This window comes from Euleptes europaea, chromosome 6 (genome assembly GCF_029931775.1).
Source record: "Euleptes europaea isolate rEulEur1 chromosome 6, rEulEur1.hap1, whole genome shotgun sequence".
NCBI lineage: Eukaryota > Metazoa > Chordata > Lepidosauria > Squamata > Sphaerodactylidae > Euleptes > Euleptes europaea.
The window spans coordinates 56,101,411-56,125,963 of NC_079317.1; the positions used below are offsets into that span (position 1 = coordinate 56,101,411).

Below are 24,553 nucleotides of genomic sequence, written 5' to 3' on the forward strand. Positions count from 1 at the left end.
AAGAAAATGAAAGCTAATCCATGCTTTGACAAGGCATCGTGTTTACAGTAAATGATGTGAAGTGTGTGAAGGGAATACACTGCATCTCCCACTTGGTACATGCAGTACGTAAGTGCTAGGGAGCTGCTGCTGTTCGCAGCACCTTGTCAGGGATCCACTACATGCTCACGGACACATCACAGCCCTTTAGATGTTATGGTGTTGCTACACACAGCTCCAGGAAAAATGCAAATTGGGCCCAGACTCTTTGCCAGATTTAGTACCTCTGAACAATGTGAGTGTTCTGTGGGTGCACCTCATCTCCGAAAGACAATTCAAACTTTGACAACCCTATAACATACATATTCAGCTATCTGCTCCCAGGGTCTGCCACACCATCTGATACTGAGCAGAAAGGATCACCAACGATAACCAGTAGCCTTTGTTGTGGACGTACTCCCCAACAGGAATTCAATCCTGTGTATTGCCAACATGAATGGTGTATGTGCTGTTCCTTTACTGCAATTACTATGAGTGTCTTTGGCTTTGGGAATGCTCTCCCACATACCAAAGTCATTTTAAATAGTATGATAAATACTGTGCAACAAAGTAGTTGTACTTCTGACATGTTAGTCAATGGTGTCAACAGATAGTCACTTCTTGTAATATTCAGCATCCACAAAGACTGCCACAGAAAGCTTACAAAAAGTTGAATCAAGCTCTACGTTTTGTTTTCCTTGCTCCCAGCATTTGAGGGACAATTCTCACATGATATCTATACACACATTGCCTGTGTTTATCACCAAGTGGACAGGATGGAACATAGGCTTTTAAAGGGATACAAGCAGCTGAATCATACCATTATCTCTTGAGGCTTATAACATGCATCAACACCTCCTGTCTATAAATTATGTACAGAAAGTCTTAAGGGAGCTGTGTTAAAGATGTATTGTGGGAAGTGATCCTAGTCAGGAGTTTAGTGGGTGCAGCCTGCATCCAGATATCTAGCATGCTCCAGTTACCCCTCCGTCCATGGTTTGTTTTGTGTATTTTTTCAGATCTTTGAAGAGAGGTATCATTATAATATAAAAATAAATGTGCAATTTTAAAAAGAAACAAAGGTCCTCAGAGAATCTTCTTTCCCCATCCCTTGTCCTAGCTTATTTTACATGAAGGTTAACTTCAAAGCTGGACACTAAGAAGAAGAGTTGGTTTTTATATGTCAGCTTTCTCTACCACTTAAGGGAGACTCAAACCGGCTTACAATCACCTTCCCTTCCCCTCCCCTCCCCACAACAGACACCCTTTGAGGTAGGTGGGGCTAAGAGAGTGTGACTAGCCCAAGGTCACCCAGCTGGCTTCATGTGTAGGAGCTGGGAAACAAATCCAGTTCACTAGATTAGCTCCTGCCACTCATGTGGAGGTTTGGGGAATCAAATCTGGTTCTCCAGATCAGAGGCCACCATTCCAAACCACTGCTCTTAACCACTACACCACGCTGGCTCCCCTAAAAGGGGGGGACATGAAAATCTTGCTTCTTCTGACTTGCATGGACTCTCAAGTGTCAAGTTTTAGATTTTCCTGCCTCAAAGATTCTCTCATGCAGTGTTCCATTTTCATCAGCAGCTGTTCCAGAAGACACTGTTGCAATACTGGTGTTGTACATAAGACAGGTAAGTGTAGAGAGCATTCCATTAACTATTTGCCAAATGGTAACTTACCATTGTGCTCACCAAAAGACCTTGCAGGCAAGGCAATTGCTATTTGATTAAGGAATGAGGGGAATCTTATTTTTTTTTCTGCTTTCATAGATTTATCTGGCACAAGAAGAATGATTATGTCCTCACCCTTTGGCAACACAATACATACAACCAGCTGGCCAAGTGGTTGCTTGCTCACTGTGGTCTGTCATCACATGGTAAATGAATAGTCAATTCGTGGAAAGGCTTTTTCTTTTTTTTCGAGCTACTATGTTTTTACTTCTAGATGTGTTGATTGACAAAGGGTCTACAGCTAAATGGTCGTCGACATGCTCTGCATGCAGAAGATACCAGGTTCAATATCAGGCATGTCTAAAAAGGGAGGGGAGATTTCAAGAAGCAGGGCTCGGAAAGACCTCTTCCAGTCAGACAACAGAACTGGGATAGATGCACCAATGGCCTGGCTCAGCATAAGGACAGCTTCATATCATCAACCACCATTTGAGAGTAATGGAAAGACCAACAAGACACGGGAGACATTTAGAGGTATCGTTCTAGCCTTTATGGGTCAAGATCAGCCTGCAGAATCCAATGACCACCTTTTTTCCAAATCTCAGAGACAAGACAGGATGCTTGCATCACCTGGCTTTCTGTACACAAGGCTGGAAGAGGTTACATGAATTATTAGGCACATAACAGCCACACAGCCAAATTCAGTAGTTCTCATATGCTCCAAAAGTTTATCACAGAGTTAACAGACTACTCCACTCACTTGTAGCCTAAGCATTAAGAACAGAAAACCTGAGCATTGTACCCAGCAGCTGATGCTATCCCCGCCTTCCATAAATTAACTTAAGAACTAGAGAATATACGACAAACAGCTCACATTCCTTGCCAGAATAGGATACAGTCCATATTTCCAGTTTTATTTTTTAAGAGGCAAATTGCTTAGAAATGCTCAAGGTTTCAACTATTTTAAACAATTATTTATAGGTATGCAGCACGACTAATATCCATTCTAACTAATAGCCATGAACACCCCCTTCCTCCATGATGTCCACTCCCCTCTTAAAGCCCTCCAAGCTGGCAGCCATCACCACATCCTTTTATCTGTTTTGAATCTCTCACCCTCTAACTTCAGCAGATGACCCCGCGTTCCAGTATTATGGGAGATGGAGAAAAACTTCTCCCTGTCCACTCTCTCCAAATCATGCATAATTTTATAGACCTCTATCATGTCTCCCCTTAGCCGCCTTCTCTCCAAGCTAAACAGCCCTAAGCATCTTAACTGATCCCCATAGGACAGTTGCTCTAGTCCCCTAATCATTTTGGTTGCTCTTTTCTGCACCTTCTCAAGCTCTGTAATATCCTTTTTTAGGTGTGGCGACCAGAACTGTACACAGTAATCCAAGTGTGGTCTCACCATATACTCTTCAAGCAGTTCAGCTGATATATCAGTTCCAGAACTGGGCCCAAGTCAAAGTGAATGGCTTCACATATCCATTTAATGTCTAAGCTGTCCAAGGAATTCCCAACGATGCAGAACGTGGAACACTGATGGGTTGTACTAATGACTGCCTAGTGGAGAATATGCATATTACAGATTCAACTGCCAAAATAGCATTTCAAAGATGTTAATATACCACAACAATTTATGAACCATCCCATCTGAATGAGGAATCTAAATTAAGAGTGGTGTGTCAACTGGAATGAAGTTACATTCCATTGCTATGTATTTAGACACTGCACCCTGTCCTTTAGGACTACCTCAACCATGCCACAAGAAGCTAGGGAAGAGATGGCCAGCAAACATGTTCCCTACATAGGGAAGTGGAAACAGTGTGCAGTGCAAAAAGGGGAGTGAGGAGGGTCTTCCATCAGACAAGGCAGCGGCATGGCTCTTTCCATTCAAAATTATTAAGGCAGACATATAACTAATTTATTCAAGGCAATCGGGCACACCAGTTACAAGCACACTAGATTTTTTCCCCCTGTTGACTTGGTTTCTGACAGAATAGGGAGAAAGACCAAAAAAAAAAAAACAGGCTAAAAAAAACCTAAACTCAAAATCCCTGGCATTGCCTCCACGTATGAGAAGGGACAACAGAAGTAATGATGTGATATTACTCTCCCATTACGGTGGTTCTAAGCAAAAGGTGCTATTATAGCAGAGAATGCAACTCACAGAGTGGTGCAGCGTGCTCACGGGACTCTACACAAAGGGAAAGATGGAAGGCTTTGGATTAGCAAGAGTTCTGCCACAGTATTGCTGATGGGGAGGCTCCCCTAAGAAGAGGGCACTAATTCTACTCTCCACCTGGTCTTACACCCACAGGTGCTCCTATGTTTTATGCAGGATAAATTTCTCCAAGGTCTGTACATTGAGAAAGCCCCAAATTTTAGCCCACCACGATGTTCAGAGATCAATATCATGGATGAACAAAGAGCTTTTTTGTGTGTGTTTTTTTAAAAGGAAACTTGCAGAGGTACAGATGTTTCATTCCAGCAAGGTCATTTTATTCTCCTCTCACTGGGAAATATAGAAAAAGTAGCAACCTAAGCTTGTCAGTTATGTCCCCGCCTTAAGTTGGCCAGTTGTGATTGCCTTTTAACCAAGCCCAGGATGCCTAACATGTTGATGTGCAGCTATAGTATATGTTAGGTATACAATTCTGAAAGACCTCAAGAGCTGTAGTATATATGTGTGACCTCCCCACTCTGGGCTCCATCCTCTCTCAGCCCATCCACACGAGTTCTGTCTTGCCTTCTGTACGATAAATGGAAGGACACTATTTGCACCCAACAAAGCAAGCAATTTTGGCCTCTGCTTTTCTGAGCAGAGGTCCAGAAGCTAGTAAGGCCTGTGAGCAGCTGCAACAAGCCAGTGTGAGAAGGAGCAAGGCACAAGTAAATAGCAGCTCTCCAGAGAGCACACAAACATCTGGCTGAGAACAGGGAGAGGCAGCAGGCGCGCAAGTCACTGAACCATGCCCCCCTTTAGGGGGATGGAACTGGGGGGAAGAGGAAGATGAAGGCTGGCACCCTGCACACCCCAGTGGTGCATCGAGGAGGCATCCTGGTGGCATCCTTTGGATCTTCAGCTAAGGAGCGTTTCCTTCGAGGTTTCCGGGGCACATCGTGGGAGGGTGGGGGAAGCTAGCACGGAGTGCTCACCATCCCAAGGAGGAGAAGAGGAATGGAGAGAAAAGGCTAGACAAATGCAACAGACCTCATGCTTCTTTCAACAATGGAATATCTGTTAAAGGGGGGAAAAATACAAGTTAAACTATATTTCATGCTTGTCTTCAAATTTCCAAGCACCACATGGCTCAGCCTCAATGTGTATTTGAATTGTCTGTAAAGCCAGCTATCACATGCTTATTTAATGAAGTCCAGCTTTCAGAAGAGCTGAACATACTTTCAAATAGTCATCAGCTTTTCTGCAACACCTTCCATAACAAAGTCTTCACAGATGGACTAGCGACTAAAGCTTGAAGCACCCAACATACATCACGCACGTGGCCTGTGGAGGAATGCCCTGCAGCCCCCATTGTCTCCCCTCCACCCCTACTGCCTATTCCAACCACGGCATCCCATTATCCCATTGAAATCAAAGGAAGAATGCCATGGATTAACATGGGACTGACTTGCAGAAGGAGCGCTTCTTCCCTCTCTCTGCCATCTTACTAGTGCAGCACTTCAGATCATCGGAGAGGCGGCATTTTGTGCCCCAAGGAAAAACCGCTGCCTCCTGTGAGACATTCAGGCCATCTACTGTAGCCATCTGGGATGCTGCCTTATAAAAGTCAATGCAAATTTTCCCTTTGATGTCAGTGGAATAAAGAATTAGACATTAAGCGACATTAAGGGGAAAATCTTGAACAAGCAGCACTGGGATTAGTTTGATTGCAGCAGAAATCACCCAGAGTGCCCCATGGCACGTTAAAAGCCTAGCATTATTTGGGAGTAAACTGTACTGAACCAAGCAAAAGTTGGTAAAAACTAGCATTGAAATGAGCTTCAATCCTATGTGTTCTTACTTGGAAGTAAGCCCACTGAAGACAGTGAAATTTACTAAAGCTTATTTGTTCATCTTGGTCCAGAAACCAGTCCCTAGCTCTCAACATGAAGCAGTAACCTGCTTTCTTCAGGCAGGTAGCTCAGAATTTGCAGAAATACAAAATGGGGTACTCTTCCCATACAACATTCTCAACAATAAGGATTACTTGGTGCGGGCAGATTGTGGGCCTGTTAAGGAAAAGCAGAGACTGAATGTTCTTCCTTGTAAACTTTCCCCACTGAAGCAGCTGAGGGCACTCTAAAATGATTGTGAGTTTTGTATTCTTATTCCAGCTTGCAGAAGTTCATGCATGTCAGACGTATTTGCTTACCATCTGTGTAGTCCTCTGAGGAAGTGAGTGATAGAAGGCTTTGTACATCACTGCTTTCCGAGTCTGGAGCTTCTTTGTGCCCTGATCTACTACTAGACATACCAGCTACCCAGGAGGAGGAGGTGGCTTGATGCACCAGGACAGCCTCTGAGTGGTGAGAACTGCCTGCTTCGCACAGTCCAGAGTGTCCAGGGACTTCATCCTCCCCAGCAAAGCAGTTATGATCCGTTTGGTCCGGTGGTGGCGGCTGCTGCATCTCCCTTGCTCCGCTCTGCCCAGCTCCCTCCGACAGGACAATCTGTACCCGTGAATCTGAGGGAGGGATGCAGTTCCCGGCACTGCCATAAACTGCTTCTTCATAGGATGGCAAAGCCACCTGAACGCCATCCACTATGATGGAAACCTGGTCCCCAGAAACACCTTGATCACGCCTGCATTCAGATTTTAAAGAAAATATATTATGGTTAGCGTTTGCAGAATGGTATGCTGGCAGCATTCCTAGAGTTAATACTCCTTCAGACAGGAAAACTTGCTCACATCCTGATCATTTCACAGCTGGATACACGTTTAATTCAGTCAGTAGCAATTACACAGATATGGTTATATTTGCTGTGCACCGCCATGCAACTGTAACTCTCTTGCTGTACTAAGAAAGTTTGCTGAAAAGCCTATTCCGTTCTCATTCTTCTTGTTGGGGCTTCACAGAACACCCGGACAGGAATTACACAGAAATTGAAGCTGATTGTCACAGAACACACTTGGGCAATTGCCTGAAGGCTCAGTGTGGACAGGACCATCATGTCACAAGGAAGTCAAGAGTTGGGACCACCTAAACAGTTTGTGTACTGACCCTGATAAGTAAATTCCAAGTCATCTACATTGCAAAGAAAGCCTTATGCATTAGGCGGCCAGCTCAAGCAGGGGTATCTTGGGGCAGGGAAACAAGAGGCGGCAAATTATCTGTACCTTGAGCAGGGGTTGACCTATTTTGTTCCTTCCAATGGGTGCAGAGATCCTGCTTTGCCACCATCACTGGACACCATTTTTTCTCTCCTTTACATACCAAAGTGAGGGCAGGAAGCACACTGTGCTCTCTGTTCAGTTTTGTGCCAGCGCCAAGTAGTCAGTGACATTTGGCTCTTGCTGGCTGACTGGTATTTTGCAGAGCCTGTGTAGGGAGAGCCCTGACCAGGATGGCCCAGGCTAGCCTGAGCTCATCAGATCTCAGAAGCTAAGCAGGGTTGGCCCTGTTTAGCAATTGGATGGGAGACCACCAAGGAATGCCATGGTAGCTATGCAGAGGAAGGCAATGGCAAACCATCTGTTAAGTACTTTGCCTTGAAAACCCTACTGGGTTGCCATAAGTCAGCTGCAACTTGACGGCACTTTGCACACACGCATGTAGGGAGAGGAGTCATTAGCACTTGAGCAAGTACTTTAGTGAAGGAAAAAGCTGCGTTTGAAGTCTTCATTTCTCAAATTCACCAGGAAACAACCTCATCTCAAGCTCCTGCCCACTGCCCAGGCTGCTCGTTGAGCTAGCATCTGATAGGGGTGGTCCATCTGCACTCTTTACTACCCCTCCCTGCTGTACGTGGCTCAGCTTGCTTCCTTCAGTTGTCTGGAGGTATTTGTTCTAAGCAGCCTCCTGCGCAAATGGTGACTTACATTTGGTCAGATTTATCAAGTCATAAATCTTTGTTAACCTGGTAAGTTGCTGGTTCTGCATCAGCTTACAAGATGGGGAGAGGTGTGCATGAATACATGCATGCCCCCAGCAGTGTTTTTATTCTCTCTGCCCTATCCCTTCCCTGGCTGCTTGTGTTTTATGCTCTTTTGCTATATGCAATCTCTATCACAGTTATTGGAACAAAATATATACAGCATAGCATGGATGCTGCTAATGGAAGCATTCCCCCCCCTTCCCTCAGGCCTTTGGAAAGCTGCTCCTGAGGGTCAGGGAGTCAATAAGTGCCATGTGGCTGCAGCAAAAAAGGGGAATTCGACTGAAACCACCTGGTTCCATTCACACAAGAGTTCTGAAGTGAATGTTGTAATTTAGAGGTGTTTAAATTACCCCCGCTCCTGAATAAAGTGTTGAAAAAATTGTTTCACACTACAGGTCCAGAATGATGGCCAAAATAAGCCTCAAGCATTAAATTCCATGCTTCCACTTGAATGTTACTGTAATGTACCTTTAATCTATGGATATCACACTTGCACTAGTGTGTGTAATCACGCTCAAAACACAAGCCCTAAAAATGAATGGTATCAAAGGAGATTTGGAAATATTAGAAATGTTAAAATCCATTTTCTTCCTTTGTGTTCAAAACCCTTAATACTTCTGTAATCCTATCATTATGCCAGAATGTATTGCAGGTGGAAAACTGAGCCTGAGGCAGTAGGGCTTGCCTAAGGCTACCCAATGAGTTTATGACTGAGCTGAGATCTCAATATAGAAGCTTTTAGTTGGGTTTATAATACATTGATATTGGTATATATTTTTGTATGGTTTAATTCAATTTTCACCTTATATGTATTGTATTGTTTGATTGTTCTGAGCCACCCTGAGCCTGGCCTCACCCAGGAAAGGGCAGGCTATAAATCTAATAAAATAATAAATAAATTATAGCTACTGTAGTTCACTAGCTCTAGTTCACTTTGGGGGGACCCACGTGTATCACTATGATACCATAACCTACACTGGAAGGCCTAGGCTTGTCACATCTATAACCTATCAGTTGTAACACTAGCTATCTAGGCTGGTATCATACTACCACTCAGGCCTCTGTTGAACCCAGCTGTCTAGATAAACAGTGAGTCTCACATTCACCTCATCTACATGAGGCATAGTATCTACTTTTCATCCTGCCCTTCTGTCAAGGAGCCCAGAATGAAATACATGGTTTTCCCCTTCTCCTTGTTTCACCTCACAGCTACCCTTAGGGTTGCCAACTTCCAGGTAATAGCTGGAGATCTCCTATTATTACAGCTGATCTCTAGCCGATAGAGATCAGTTCACCTGGAGAAAATGGCCACTTTGGCAATTGGACTCTATGGCATTGAAGTCCCTCCCCTCCCCAAACCCCACCCTCTTTAGGCTCTGCCTCAAAAACCTCCCGCCAGTGATGAAGAGGGATCTGGTAATCCTAGCCACCCTGAGAGATAGGCCAGGCTGAGGAAGCAAGTCTGGCCCAAGTCATCCAATGAGCTTCACTGCCAAGTAGGAATTTGATCCCAGGTTTCTCTGGTTCTAATCTAATGCACTATCCCATCAGTTGCGTTCAACTAGAAAACCAGGGACTGAACACTAGAGACAGTGCTGTTACATATAAAGAGCCTAAAGCACATTGACTGGTAAAATGATGACAAAACACAGCCTTCAGCCTTTATAGGACAGTAGTAGAAGGCAGAATTCTCATCATTTCCATACATTTGTCTGGCTTCCTCCCATCCCACACACTTCTTTGAATGGAAAAAAACTCAGCAAGGATAAACTGACTAGAGAACTGAATGTTATTTTAAATGTTCAAATCAAGCAGGAGCATCAGCTTCAGTGACTCTGCAATTCATAGCTTATGGTAACTATCAGAATTCCTGGAACCAGCCAGGAAGTTGGGGGAGGGCGAGAAAACAGGCCCACACACATACCAACTCCTTTTTTAGTCATTAATCCAAAAGCAAAAGAGAAAAAACACTAAAGGGGACTACAAGGTCTGAACATAAGTTTCAAATATCTGTTTACGTGTAAGTTTGAAGAGTAAACCATAACCATGAGGAAACAAAGCAGTGCCTGTTACCATGGGTCTCACTGCCCACATTTTTATTTTTAAAAAGCACCACAGGTGTTTCTGGCAATCTTCACAATGTATTTCTGTGTTGTATCATGTGTATGCACCCCTAAGCTTCACCTCCTCACTAAGAAAGGAGTTGTTCTTCATTTCACATCAATTTTTATTGATAGAAACAAAAATAGTGACGTCTGATTTTGGTCGTATGCAGAGATCGGTTTTCTGGAATGTTTGGGATTTTGCTGGTGATGGGCCAGAGCCGGAGGGGGTGGGTTGATCATGGTTTCTTGGGCCCCCCGCTGGTCGGGGACGACATCACTTGGACATGGCAGGCCTGCGCCAGGCCGCCAATGAGGTTCAAGAATTCACCGAAGTCCAGCTGGCAGTCACAGTCTATGTCGAGTTTCTTCATCATGCGGTCCAGGACGCCTGGGTCCTTCTGGTTCTTTGAGAAAGATGCCAGCTCTGTGTTCATGAAGGTCACAAACTCCTTTTTGGAGAGGGAACAAGCATTTCCATCGCAGCTGGCATAGAGCTGGAAGACGGCCAGCAGCGACTCAATGCAGCGTTCCGTTTCTGTGGGGCCGGCGGTGTACTTTGACGACATTTCTGCGGAGAGGCAAGGTGGACCACAGCTGCGGGCTGGCTCAAGAAAGGAGTTGTTCTTGACCCACATATGGGGGCATGGGGAAAAACTGTGCTCCTTAACAAGCATCTTAGACACTTGCTGTTTGTTCAAAATATGGGTTATTAAAGATGGCAAAGAACTATTCCCTTCTCGCAAGTCATGCTTTTCCTCCAGCCCATCAAGAGATACGCTTTACCAGAAATAAGTCCCACAGACATGAGTCAAAGCCCCACTAAAGGAACAGAAACTTCTGTGGTGCAACTGCTTTTACCAGCAATGTTAACGAAGATACACACACCCAATCCCCTACAGCTAAGTTCACATCAAAGTACAGAAGTAAAAACAGTACACATGAGGAACATTTTCTCAAGCACTAACAAGGTTGAATCTTCCCCATATATGACAAGAATGCTGTCAGTATGATGGACCGCCACAACTCGAGGATGCTAAAGCCAATTTACAGACTTGATAGCTCCTGATTTTTGCAGCCTCTTCAGGCAACAAGGATGGGAGGCTTATCAAGCTGCTGCCTGCCTAACTAGCTGAATATGCAGTGATGGCTAAACTGACGAACATCGTGAACAAAAGACCAATGGAAGAATTTCAGGAGAATTGGAAATTGTATTATGAGTCTATAGCAAATTAGTCCCCATGTAGGGAGCTTGCAGAAGGGAAAGTTATTGCGAATATATAACAATGTTAAGTACTGTAACAAATGCAGGCCACCAAGGTGGAAAGTAGCTATGTTTGTATACGTATCTCTTTTTTAGATCTAATAATATTAAATTTGCATAACCATCTATTTTTTAGATATTATAGTTGATGATATAGTAAATGATATAAGTATAATGCAATAACTATCAAGTTTAGCATTTTCTTAATTTTGCTGGAGGGGAGGATAATTATATATAGTCCCCGCTTGGTTTAAAAGATTTAGTTACTTGTAAGATTTAAAGATTAATGCTAGATAGTACAGAATGATGTATCTCTGCTCATAGGTTTATGGATGAAGATCCTGTTTTAGGCATGGAGCGTTGATTATGTATATGGAGCGTGTGTTATATGTTGTATGTGTTGGTTCTATGTTGTTTGGAAAATATTAAAAAAAAAAAAGCCGCTGCCTGCCATAAAACATGGCTAACAGGGTTTGGCAAGTGTTAACTGGTAGAGAACAGACACAGGTTCCATAGCCAAGAAAGTAGATGGATGATTCTTCCAAAACAGTGTCTACAGAAAACGTTGCCTAAGACTGAGGAGTAAGATTGTAAGAAGAAAAATAAAAGGCATTTGGAAAAGTAAGTGAGAATGACAGGTAACAGAGTAAGCAAGAGACACATGCTGGAACCCCTGTAAATGATTAAAATCAAAAGCATCTGCCTTCCAGTTGAAGGTCATCCCCAAAAAACTCACCTGCTGTGATGAAAGGACTTCAACTTTGGCTGCAGCAAAACAAACAGTACAACTAGGAGAAGGATGAGGGCCACGGAGCTTGCTGTGGAAGCCACGATGGACAGAGTGGGCACCCCTATACTTGGAGGAGAATCTTTATCTGTAAAGCCAAAGCAAAAGAATTCTAAAGTGGTTTCCTCTCAGGAAGCAGCTGTTTGCCATCAGCACCACACAAAAGACTGCCAACTGGGCAAGCAAGCAGAATTACAATCATGGTCCTGCTTTAACATGGCCAACTTTGACCTCAATTCATATTATGTCAAACTGGCCAGTCTAAAATGCATTAAAATAACCAGTGACACAACAACACCATTTCACTGACACTATCTGGCTTTTTTCTCCATGTTGAGCCAATGTAGCCATGTGAACACAGTGTCTGGATGGTTGAGACACTGTCTATAAAGCATACTAGTGAAATATTTTGAGAAAAACTGTAGGCTCCAAGATTCAGAGCTGTAATTCCAATATGCTGAATGCATTTTACTTTTTCAAAAGCGCAATGCTCCCCACCCCCAACATTCATTTTAAATATTCAATTAGTATCAGCACAACTACCAGCTTGCAGGGAATTTTTGCTTTTTTCCCATGGACTTCTATTCATACTCTTCCCCTCCTCCCTACCCCAATACCTCATGGTCAATTAAAACAACATGACAAACATTTTCCTGCAGACTTCTTGGCTGTCTTTCATGGGAAAGGAATTCCTATCCAACACAGCAAAATCCTGCATGACATAACTGTCAACTTCCTTTTGGAAAGTAAGCCAACAGTACTACGCGGCAGTCTTTCCAGGGCAGGCAAGGCAAAGAATGCACTGTTCTGCAGCGCAAGGCAATCCAGAAGCATTGGAATTTGCCCAAACAAGTTAGTGGCCTGTTAACCATAGTCTTCCTTCGGTATTTACACTACCAACTTCAAATGGCTTTAACAGCAATTTGCTCCCCCAGAGATCATGAGAATTTATTGGGGGGGTATGAGAACCTAGAGATTGCTATCAAAATTCTCACCAAAATACAGTTCTTTGGATTCTTTGGGTAAAGCCAAGGCAGAAAGTGGTACACAAACCCTGATATATCAGTAAACACGTCTTTAGGTTTACTCAAACTTAACCATAAAACTATTTAGAAGTCTTTACTTGAAAAGCTTGGATGAAAACATCAAAAATCCTTGTAAACTAATGGCTTAACTTACCTTGGCTGAGCCTACAAGTCACCTCCATGACTGGATCCCACTTTCCATCCTTGCAGGTCAGGTATTTGTAGTCTCCTTTCAGCATGAAACCTTCTTCACACAGGTACTCTATGACGCTGCCAGATGTCAGTGGGTCTTTGCAGGGTGTTGGATGGCATATATAACCTCCATTCTCTGGCTCAGGTGGCTGTGGACAAGCTGCAAAGAAGGTATGATTAAAGCATTGAGTACACAGTGAGGCTGAAAGCCAGCAAGAAACAAACCAGATCTCCCTCTATGAGTTCATAAGAAATAGACACTATTAAAAAACTTTGGCAAGTGGCACAGAGAACCATTGATTTCTACCAGCTAGTAACACACAATATAACCATATGTCAACTCCTTGTAGTTTCTGGTTGGGGGAAATGGACTCAGTATGCTTCGGTGATAGAGCTACACGTTGGCCTCTGGGAAGCAGTTGTTATTTACCACAGGAGACCAGGCAAGGACCTCCTTACAGATACCACTGCAGCTGTATTGCCTCCAACAGTTGCCCCAAGACTGCAGGAGTGATGGGAAAGGACAATCGGCCTCTAACAGCAGCCAGAAGATTAATGGTCACAGGATAATTGCACCGCTACCACCCAAGCGAGGCAAGATCAGCCTGGCCCAAAGTTATGGGCACACAAGATGCGTAAATGAAGCTCCTTTTCTTTAAAAATATATATAAATTGTAGCCTCATTAAGCTGTTTTTCGATCAGTGGTGAGTTTGGAGCATTTGGATCCCTGGGATGGGAGAAGAGCACTCTCATATCCCTTGATGCTCTTCCCTCAAGGTTCTCCTTAGAAATTCCATAAGCTCAGCTCAGCAAGGATTCCACCACCCTATTACTACCTCAGAAGGGGGGAGGGAGAAAGTACATTATCTCCTTGAAGATCTGCTCTGATGGTCAGGGAGTCCATCTGGAAAAGGGGAGGTCTAACAGAGGAAGCTGGCGTGCCACTGTAGCCCCTAGGGGGCAAACTAGCAGCCGAGAGAACCATTTGAGCCCGAGGTGCCATTTTCACACCTTTTTAATGGTGCGTTTTTAAGCACTTTTGTTTTTGAACTGAGGCCTTCCTACTTTGCTCTGGGCTAGACTCATCAAGATTGCTCTCTCTACAAGAAACAGATGACAGGAGAAGAGGGCCTACATCATTCTCAGAGAGGAATTCATCCTTTCCATGTTCCTCCAAGGTTTCTGGGCTTGTTGCAGGGCCATTAAGAAAAAGAAGGGGGAGTGGGGAGAGCTGAGAAAAGTCGCAAAGACGAAAGAAGCAGCAGAGCTGAGAGGAGGCGTGAAAAGAAGGTGTGAAGAGAAAGACAGGCTGGAGAGGTTACAAGTCTCTCTCTCAGGTCTGAAATTGCTCTAGGAATAAGGCAAGTAGAAAAGGTGAGGACCTTCACCCAAATGCTGCACTCCCTGTCAAGGTAGGAAGCAAACTGAGCTGGGGGGACTCCCACCTAGGAAGTTGTTAAAGTTGGTCCTGCCTCCCTGAGCAATTGGTGGCAATCACCTATATATCAAGATACCCTCCTCCTCAGAGTGAGAATTTACTAGCGGTTGTTCTAATCCTTCCTCCCTAGCTTAATCTTCCATTTTAGTACCACACCAAGGAATGACAATGAGATGCACTATAAACCATGTTTATAGACAACAGCATGTAGCTGATCTTACCTGTTAACTTATTTATTTTATTAACATTATAGTCCGCATTTCTCACTTGAACTCAAGGTGGATTACACAGTCAACACAAATCAACAGGATGGGATATTCAATGAACAATGCGATAGGAATTAGGGTTTTAGAACCAACCAGGTCCAAAAACTGAAGTGAAGCAAAACGTAAGTACTAATATGATACATTTAATGAAGCAAAAATTACATTGCAGTAAGCTATATACAGTAGTATAGACCACCATCCCTAATAATTTATCCAACTAACTTTGTGAAACATTTAGTAACAGTGCAACTGTATTGCTTGCACAGAAAAAGCCCTGTGGCATAATTAAGTTTGGCATAGTTTGCAGAAAGCCAGGAGACTGGGAGCCTTCCTGACCTCCTCAGGCAGGCCATTCCATAAGGTGGGGCCCACAATGGAGAAGACAGTTGTTGATTTTGCCCATTTGCAAGTTGGAAGCTGTCATGGTGGAGCGTAGGGGGAGAGGTAGTCTCATAGATATGAAGGTCCAAGGCGCAGATTTTGGCGTCAGCAGTTGCTGAGCTACTTTGAACAATTGGGTGGTTGTGAGCTAGCTAATGCTATAGTAGCAGAGTTGTAACATTTCTTTGCCACCATCACCACCATATGTCTTCCAAAGGGCACTGTAGTGTAATCTATCAGATTCAGTACAGGTTTGTTACCAGAATCATTATAGATGTATCCCGGCCCTCTCCGTGGTAAACCAGGGGGCCGGTGTACAGCACTGAGGTGGGAGTTATCGTAGAGAGGAAACCTTGTTGATAGCTTCAAGGAGCTTCACATTCCATACTCCCACTTCAGCCTCAAATGAGCATGTGGTTTGGGATCCTGAATTCTGGAATTCATTAGGATGTAAGAGCCTCCATGAGTGGACCATTTTAACTGGGGCCTCTCTCATCTGGGGTGTTGGAGCCACATTCACCTTGGCTTTAAGTAGGCAGTGGTCAGACCATGCTGCAGGTTGAATCTCTAACCCCAAAACCAGGCCTTCCCTCAAATGCTCAGTGCAAAAAATTAAATCCAATGTGTGACCTCTTTGATGTGTTGGGCCCATCACAATTTGATAGAGGCCCAAGGCAGTCAAAGAGACCATAAAATCCTGGCAAGGTATTCTCGGCACAGATACTAAAGTTCCCCAGAATGATCAGTTTAGGAGTCACCAATACCACATGCTACTGATGGCATCTTAAGAAAACTACTTTGGGGACCAGTATAGTTAGCTTCCAGCCACATTTAAGTTGCCAAGGATTACAGATACTTTAACTAGGGAATCAGGTCTCTCATTCGTCCTAAAGCACAAACACAAGCTTCCAAGCTTGCTGTACACCTAGATGTCTTGAAATTCCAGTCTCTAACACCACTAGTCTCTCCCTGCTCCCTTACTCACCTTATAAATGTGACAGTCTAGGTAATTTGGGACTGGCGAGACAGAATATATGACGGCACTCTCCCAAAGTGTACAGAACCATCTGTTATAAATTAGTGCCAGATTTCATTTAACACATAGTCAGTGTTACCTGGAACTCAAGTTCAGTGTAGCAGTTCAAGCTCACCAGCCCAGAATTCAAACATAAGGGCTTTCCCCGGTTCTTAATTTCCTGCCCCCATACTTGGGAGAAATCATCATGTTTCTTCTCTTTACAAGGTCAGATTTCGCTACCATGCTAACAGATGGCTTCTGAAATCCCAGAAGGGCGAAACTGGAAAAAAAAAGTTTCTGCCTGAACTTGTCATAGTAGCTGGTGTTGAAAAAGCTCAGATTGTTTTGTAGATGACTTTGCAAAGGCTCTTAAGTTAAACACAGAGGTCACAGACAGACATTTGCCTGTAACAGGAAAGAATACAGAATGTTGTTGTGGTTGTGCATAAAACACATTTTCTGTGGGCAAGCAGTATAAAAGTTTCACACAAAGACCGTATTCAGTCTATACTCTACTCCTTATTCCCTCTCTCCTTTTTTTAAAGTCATTTTATTTTAAACAAATCATTTTATTTTGAACTTCAGCCTACATTTTACTCAATTCACAGCCCAATCGAAACAAGTAATTTTTACTCCACCCGGGGTTTTTCTTCACATTAAGTCATGATTGGGAAATTACTGTTTCCCTGTCAAGGATGCAGTTTGAAGACAAGACTATTTTTATATACTAAAGTGGGTAAATGAGATCACACTTAAGAAAAGGGATTTATCTATGTAATCACAGCTGCACATTTATGTAATTAGACACAAGCATTTATATGGTGTAATATATTATATGCATCGTCATTTCAGTCTTTTCAGCTTTAATAAAAGCATTTTAATAAAAGACACCCCAAAAGGGGAACAACGTCTAATTACAGTCTTGCACCAAGACAGTCACCAGCTGGTGACTCACAGGCAGCACAGAACAGAATTATCTTGATTGAAATGCTGCAACACTAGAAATACTGTGTGCTTATTAACACTCTGCCATGACCAGCCAACCATGGAGGAAGCTTGCCAGGACTGCCGTAATTAGGAACACTGGAGAGTTTTCTTTTAAAATACTATTTTGTAACATGCTATAAAACTATGCAGTTAAAGTTCACTGTTTAAACAGTTTTCAGTCCTGCTCTTAGAACTGTTTCACAATTTCAAAAACCACATCACTATTGTGACAAGTCCCTTCCTTGTCTTCATTTAGTATTGCATAGATTAATAGTAGCACAGGATAGTGGTAACAATTCCACATAAGCCCTCTTAGGAAGAGCTAAGAAACAGATCAGGACCTACTTCTATGCCTGAAAGCAATGCTAGTCTACAAAGTTAACGCCTGCGTTTTAAATTTTAAAAAAGGTTGAAAAGGATCAAGATTTGTCTTTAGGCAGAGGACAAATTACATTATAATTATGTCCTAACTGTGCTGCAGACCTGAAAACTCAATACATCAGAGAGGTAAAACCTGCAATATTTCCCTCAAAAACCATTTGCTGACAGGCCTTCAAAAGCCTATCCAATTCTCTTCAGACTAGGGTTGCCAGGTCCCTCTTCGCCATGAGTGGGAGGTTTTTGAGGCAGAGCCTGAGTAGGGTGGGGTTTGGGAAGGGGAGGGGATTTTTATTTGACTTTATTTTACATGGGCCATTGTTTGCAAACACTGTCGTGACTGTAGCAAGGCAACCAACTACACAATCTCTGCCTATTCAAACCATTTTAAAGGGAACTTTAAGCAACTCTAGTAGACGATAGACCCAGCTGCTGAGCAGGTGTTCAAAATGGACAGGGCATAACCCAGGGTGGGATGAACATCTGCCAACCTTGTTGTAATGAAGATTTTTGCATTTGGTTTGAAACTGGCCATGTGCATGAAAAACATAAATAAGCTCTTGAAAAGTCTAAATTGTTAAACACACTCACCTCTGTATTTTACAAACCCATTATCAATTTGTTACTCTGTTTACAAACTTGTCATAGCAAAATGAAAGCCAGAACTGAATTCTGAAAAGGCTGGGATTCATAGCATTCATAACAGTGTCAAAAGTCTATAGGTTACATACAAGTAGGCAGGGTGATGACTGTAAGTAACGTATTCTCCCCTTAACAAAATGGCTTCTATGCTAATTTGGGGGGATTTTATATTCTCCAATGTATTTTTTAACATTTCAGATTTTTCCACAAACCTGGGGAGTCCCGTAAAGTATGCAGAATGGAACCTTGGCTTACCTGTGAAGGTTCCTTCTACACTGAGGGAGGAGTACATCTTCATCAGTGGGTTTTGTCGTTCCTATGCTCAGGGAGGCAGGATCCAAAAAACCTTTGCTTCTTGTCACATGTGCTAGGACCGCCCTCTGAAATCCAGTTTGAGGACTTCCATAGCAGAATTTTTAAAAACAGAAAGATGTGCACCCAAAAGAACAAGGACCAGCCACTCAAAAAACACAGCTTAAAACCAAGAATTAGTAACAAGTAGAACATGAAAATACTTTATTCTAATTCCCCTTATTTATTATTCCTATATATAACATATTGTTTTCCTTTTTTTTTAATTCAGCTTTATCTGGACACTTGACATTCTTCATTTTGATCCATTCTTCACCCTGGGCGGGCAAGATGTACTCCTCCCTCAGTGTAGAAGGAACCTTCACAGGTAAGCCAAGGTTCCGTTCTCCCACTGAGTTTGGAGTACATCTTCATCAGCGGGATCTTCAAAAGCTGGCGTTCACTGGGAGGGAGTCTTCACTGATCATTTGATACAACATTCTGGAGGACTCTCTTGCTGAATGCCGCGTTGGATGAAGAATAGGCATTTATCTTGTAGCGTCTTATGAACGTAGAAGGGCTCGACCAGGTCGCAGCCTTACAGATTTCTTCCACGGATGCATGGCCATCAAATGCTGCTGAAGTAGCGGTGCTGCGGACTGAGTGAGCGGTAATTCCTAACGGCACTGGTATGTTAAGTTGATAGCACAGCTGGATACACTGTTTGATGCACTTGCTGATAGCTGCCTTTGACATTATGCAACCTTTATTGGGTGATGAAATAGAAACGAATAAAGACTCCGAGCGCCAGAAAGGTTCCGTCCTTCTCAAAAAGATGCGTAAAGCTCTTTTCACGTCCAGAGTGTGCCAGTTCTTCTTCTTTGGATGAGAAGGGTGAGGGCAAAAGGATGGAAGATGGAGTTCTTGTTGTCTATGAAACTTAGAATTTACCTTCAGGATAAAGGCCGGATCTGGACATAGTACTACTTTATCCGCGTGAAAGATGCAGAGGCTTTTTCTAGATGAGAAAGCTGCCAGTTCCAACACCCTTCTAGCTGATGTAGCAGCCATGAGGAAGATAATTTTTATCCTAAGGTGACCCAGGGAAGCCTCCCGTAAGGGTTCAAATGGGTATCGAGTCAGAGCCTGGAGTACCACGTGAAGTCTCCAAGTCTGAAATCTATGAATTGTCGGAGGAGAGATAGCCGAGGCTCCTTTCAAGAAAGTGACTATGTGGGGATGCCTTGATGTTGGGTAGCCATCCAGTTGGGGAACAACTGTTGTGATCGCCATCAGCTGTCGTTTGAGAGTAGATGCCTTCAGCCCTTGAGCTAATCCCTCCTGGAGAAAGTCAAGCAAGTTGCCAGTGGAAATGGTCACTGGATCAGTATGTTTTCTCCCATACCATCTAGTGAAGGCCTTCCAGGAAAAATCGTATATGCACCTGGTGGATTGTTTCCTGGCTTCCAACATGGTGTTGACGACCTCTGAGGTATAGCCCGTCTCTAGCAACATTGACCTTTTAAGAGCCAGGCAGTCAGCTTTAACCAGGCTGGATCTTGATGTACTAAGGGGCCCTGTTGGGAGAAGGTCCTGGACTGGAGGTAGGGACCATGGCTCCTGGATCGATAGCTCTCTGTGTCGTGAACCAAGGTCATTGGGGCCATCGAGGGGCTATGAAGATGACCAGGGCCCTCTCTTGTCTGATTTTTCATAGAGCTTTGGAGATCACTCGTAGAGGTGGAAATGCATAAAGGAGACCCCGTGGCCACGGGGACAACAGTGCGTCTATTCCCTCTGCCCTTGGATGCATAAATCTTGACAGGAACCTGGGAGCTGGTGATTTTCGCCTGTTGCAAAGAGGTCCATGATGGGTCTTCCGAATTTCTCCGTTATTTGAAGGAAGGTCTCTGTCTTCAAGGACCACTCCCCCTTGTCCACCTGCTGTCGGCTGAGCCAATCTGCCTGCTCATTTAGTACTCCTTTTATGTGCTCTGCCCTGATGGACGCCAAGTGAGCCTCTGCCCAATTCAGAATTGTTATGGCTTCTGCGTGAAGGGAGGAGGAATGAGACCCGTCTTGCTTGTTTATGTAAGCTTTTGCTGAGACATTGTCCGTTCTCAGCAGGACGTGACTGTTCTCTATCAAGGCTTTCCGGATTGCCCGTAACTCCAGCCGATTTATGTGGAGGTGACTCTCTTCTGGTGTCCAACGACCCTGTGCTACTTGTTGCTGCAGAATCGCCCCCCAACCTTCCAAGCTGGCATTGGTGAAAATCTGGATCGTGGAGATCGGGAGATAGTTCTGGCCCTTGGCTAGGTTGTGGGACCTGACCCACCACCTTAAGCTGTCCTTCACTTGTCTCGGGACGGTGAGGCATGGGTTCCTCTTTTGAGTTATCTGCAGTTGAAGACGACAGGCCGGAGGATTTGGAAAGAATCACTGTCCTTGTCAACTTGACAATGGAGGAAATCTTGTCTGGCGGAAGGAAGACTGCATTCTGGTTCGTGTCTATGAACACCCCCAGGTGATGGATGAACTGGGACAGAGAGAGGGTGCTCTTGATCCAGTTTACCAGGAAACCGTGGAGTTCTAGAGCCCGGAGGACGGTCTCCGTGTGCTGAAAGTTGTTCTGAAGGAGCGCTCACCAGGATATCGTCTAAATATGGGAAGATGTGGATCCCTACCTCTATCAGGTGAGCCACTAACGTCACCAGGACCTTGGTAAAGACCCTCGGGGCCGATGAGAGACCAAACAGGAGGGCCCGAAACTGATAGTGATCGAGGTTGTACGCAAAGCGGAGAAACCTTCGGTGCTCGGGGTAGATGGGGATGTGTAAATATGCTTCCGTCAGGTCTATCGACGTCAGAAACGCTTGGGGACGGAGTGCCTCTATGATGGACCTGAGTGTCTCCATCCTGAAACGTTTGAGCCGGATAAATTTGTTGACATGCTTTAGATTTAGGATTGCGCGCCAATCTCCGTTTCTCTTCGGAACGGTAAAGAAAACGGAGTATACCCCGGAGCACCATTCTGTCTGGGGGACTGGTTCAATTGCCCTTATTTGAAGCAGGTGGTCTATGGCTGCTTGATGCGGGCTATCTTGTCCGGTTTGGAAGAGGAGGGGGAGAGAAAGAAGCGGTTTGGGGGGGATTTGCATAGTTCTAGGCTGTATCCCTAGTGAATAATCTTCTGCACCCAAGTGTCTGGGTGAAGGGAGTGCCAGGTATTGGCAAAAAAGCTGGAGTCTTCCCCCCACCTGACTGTCCCAGCAGTCATTGTTTCCTGGGTTTCTCACTAAATCTGTTGGACTTGTCCAAGTGTTGTTGTGGCTGGAATCCCTTATTAAACCTGGGGCCCTTGCGAAAGAATCCCCTTCCAGAATTCCAGTTGTTTCTTCTGTTGTCCACTCTGCCCCTTGCCAGGTTGTAAGAGGTAAGGAAGGGACGAAAGGAAGAGTAAGATGTCTTACCTTCTTTCTTTATGTATTTTGGCAAGGCCTTTTTCTTGTCTTTCGTCTCGACTAGTATGTCTTCTAGTTTAGAGCCGAAGAGCCGATCACCCTCGAATGGGTATCCCGACAGGATGGATTTAGAACCGAAGTCAGCTGACCGGGACCGGAGCAAAAGTGCCCTCCTAGAAATAGAGGAAACTGCCAGTGCCCTGGCCGACATAGTCATGGAATCAAGAGTGGCGTCCGCCATAAAATTTACTGCTTTCACAACTCTGTTAAGACCACTCAGAACACTTTTATTGTCTTGTGGAGTCAGGTCAATTATTTTTCTGATTCATATGATGGATGCCCGAGCCACCAATGCTGCTGTAGCCGATGCTTGTATGGATACGGCCGAAGCCTCATGGGCCTTTTTGATAGCATAATCAGCTTTTCTATCTAGAGGGTCCCTGATGTTGCCAGCCCCATCCTCAGAAAGTAAGCCGGTGGATTGCAGAGCAGCAACTGGTGCTTCAACTAGGGGAACCTGAAGGAGGTTAGAAGCTCGAGACTCTAGATTATATATTCTTCTAACAGCAGTGTGGAGCTGTCTGTTAGAGAGAGGCTTCTCCCATTCATTTTTGAAAAGGTCCTCAAAATATTCAGGAAAAGGCAAAGCCCGGGTATGGGTTCTCAGTCTGGTGAAGAATTCCTTCATACCCCTAAACTTAGCCTTACTTTTGGAAGCCTCTGAGTCCTCATCCTCATAAAGATCTAAGGCTGCCAATACCTTGCTCAGGAACACCTGATAATCTTCCCTGGCAAATAACCGGGATTGTTGTTCCTGATTTTGAGTCTCCTCCCCCTCCTTGTCTTCTCCTGAGGAGAACTCGCCCTCATCTCTATCGCCAGAAGAGGGAGAAGGGGACTTGTTCCTGCTGGAAGAGGGCAATGGTGCCTTCCTTGCTGCCTTAGTTGGCCAGGCATGGCGTGTGTCACTGGAGCATTCCCCACGTTCTGACTCAGAGTGGATGGAAGCCCTGGAACCCTGGGATGAGGCTCTGGATCTTGTGACGTCCCCACAAGAATGGTCGCTAATTTGGGCAAACTCCTCTCTCAATGCCTGCCGCATTAAATGTATCAGACGTAAGTAGCCCTCCACCCTTCCGCAATTAAAAAATGAACATTTTCAACATTACCCGGGGTAGTCCCAGTCGCATGAACTCCAGAGGAGCCGGCATCACTGGAATCAAGTTCGCCCTCGTAACCTCTAGAGGCTGAACGGGGAGTTGCGGCAGCCATCTTGTCTGTGCGTGTCTTTTTCGTGCCGTTTTGAATGTCTCCCGGCTGGAGGCTCCATTTTTGTGCCGCCGCCTGCAAATCGGGCCGATTCGCCCATTCTTCCCCTTCGCGGCTCTTGGACGCCGATAGGGAAAGCTGTCGGGGGGGAAGGAGTCCTTCAACTTGCTCCTCGTCTCCTGACATTAATTCCTCTGAAGCCCTATCTCCACTCTCAGACGTATTGTAAATGGAGGAGGGGGGAGGGGGAGACAGAGGCAAAGACAAGGGAAAACAGTAGCTACAAGAGGAAAAGGCTGCTGGGTGCACACAGACCAAGATTAGGACTAAGAAAAAACACAGAAATAAAGTTAGACAGGAATAATTATTGAAGTGCAAAGGCTAGGAAAGAAGGTTTGCTACAGAGCTAACCACAAATGCTGCTTCTCCCTCTAAGGCAGGAAGAGAACTGGATATCAGAGGGCGGTCCTAGCACATGTGACAGGAAGCAAAGGTTTTTAAGATCCTGCCTCCCTGAGCATAGGAACAACAAAACCCGCTGATGAAGATGTACTCCGAACTCAGTGGGAGAAAGGTCTGTTTTGCATCTGTGTGGCCCCAATCCATGGACTTAAGTATCTGCAGATGGGGGGCCCATGTCACTGTTCGATATATAGATGCATGAGGTGGAGAGAGTTGACAAAGAGAAATTTTTCTCCTCCCAAAATGCTAGAATTCAAGGGCATCCAATGACGCTGATGGGCAGTAGATTCAGATGGACAAAAGGTAATACTTGTTTACACCGTGACTAAAATGTGGCATTTGCTGTCAGAGGATGTAGCAATGGTCATGGGCATACACAGCTTTAAAACGGGATCAGACAGATTAATGGAGGATAGGTCTATCAGTGGCTACTAGGCATGGGGACTAAATGGAACCTCCACATTCAGAGGCAGTAAACCTCTGAATACCAGCACCAGGGGACACAACATCAGGGAAAGGCCTTGGCTTCTATGCCCTGTTGATGGACCTCCAGAGGAACTGGTTGGATGTTGTGTGAGACAGGATGCTGGACTAGATGGACCACTGGTCTGATCCAGCAGGGCTCTTACGTTGTTAAATTGCCTCCCACATTCAAGTTTATGTTAATGGTATATTTGCATAAGAACACAAGAAAAGCCCTGCTGGATCAGAAAGGCCCATCAAGTCCAAACGTCTGTTCACACACTGGCCAACCAGGTGCCTCTAGGAAGCCCCCAAACAAGACGACTG

At 44.5% G+C, this 24,553-nt stretch overlaps 2 protein-coding genes across 2 annotated transcripts in view; both read right to left on the minus strand.

The window, feature by feature from the left end:
• Positions 1–4,804: 4,804 nt before the first annotated feature.
• The window catches only part of SUSD6 (sushi domain containing 6), a 37,128-nt gene continuing 17,379 nt past the window's right edge, over positions 4,805–24,553 (minus strand). The window contains exons 2-5 of the mRNA XM_056852109.1: positions 13,130–13,327; positions 11,900–12,038; positions 6,071–6,501; positions 4,805–4,935 (exon numbers count right to left, since the gene is read on the minus strand). Coding sequence (XP_056708087.1) covers positions 4,910–4,935; positions 6,071–6,501; positions 11,900–12,038; positions 13,130–13,327 — 794 coding nt within the window. The 3' untranslated portion in view covers positions 4,805–4,909. The remainder of the gene's footprint in view (positions 4,936–6,070; positions 6,502–11,899; positions 12,039–13,129; positions 13,328–24,553) is intronic.
• LOC130479704 (protein S100-A11-like) lies at positions 10,139–10,468 on the minus strand. The gene has a single exon (XM_056852112.1). The coding sequence runs from the start codon at positions 10,466–10,468 to the stop codon at positions 10,139–10,141; it is 330 nt and encodes a 109-aa protein (XP_056708090.1).

Bases quoted from the DNA above. Each gene is read 5' to 3' on its own strand.
- LOC130479704 (XM_056852112.1), bottom strand. From the start codon at position 10,468: ATGTCGTCAAAGTACACCGCCGGCCCCACAGAAACGGAACGCTGCATT.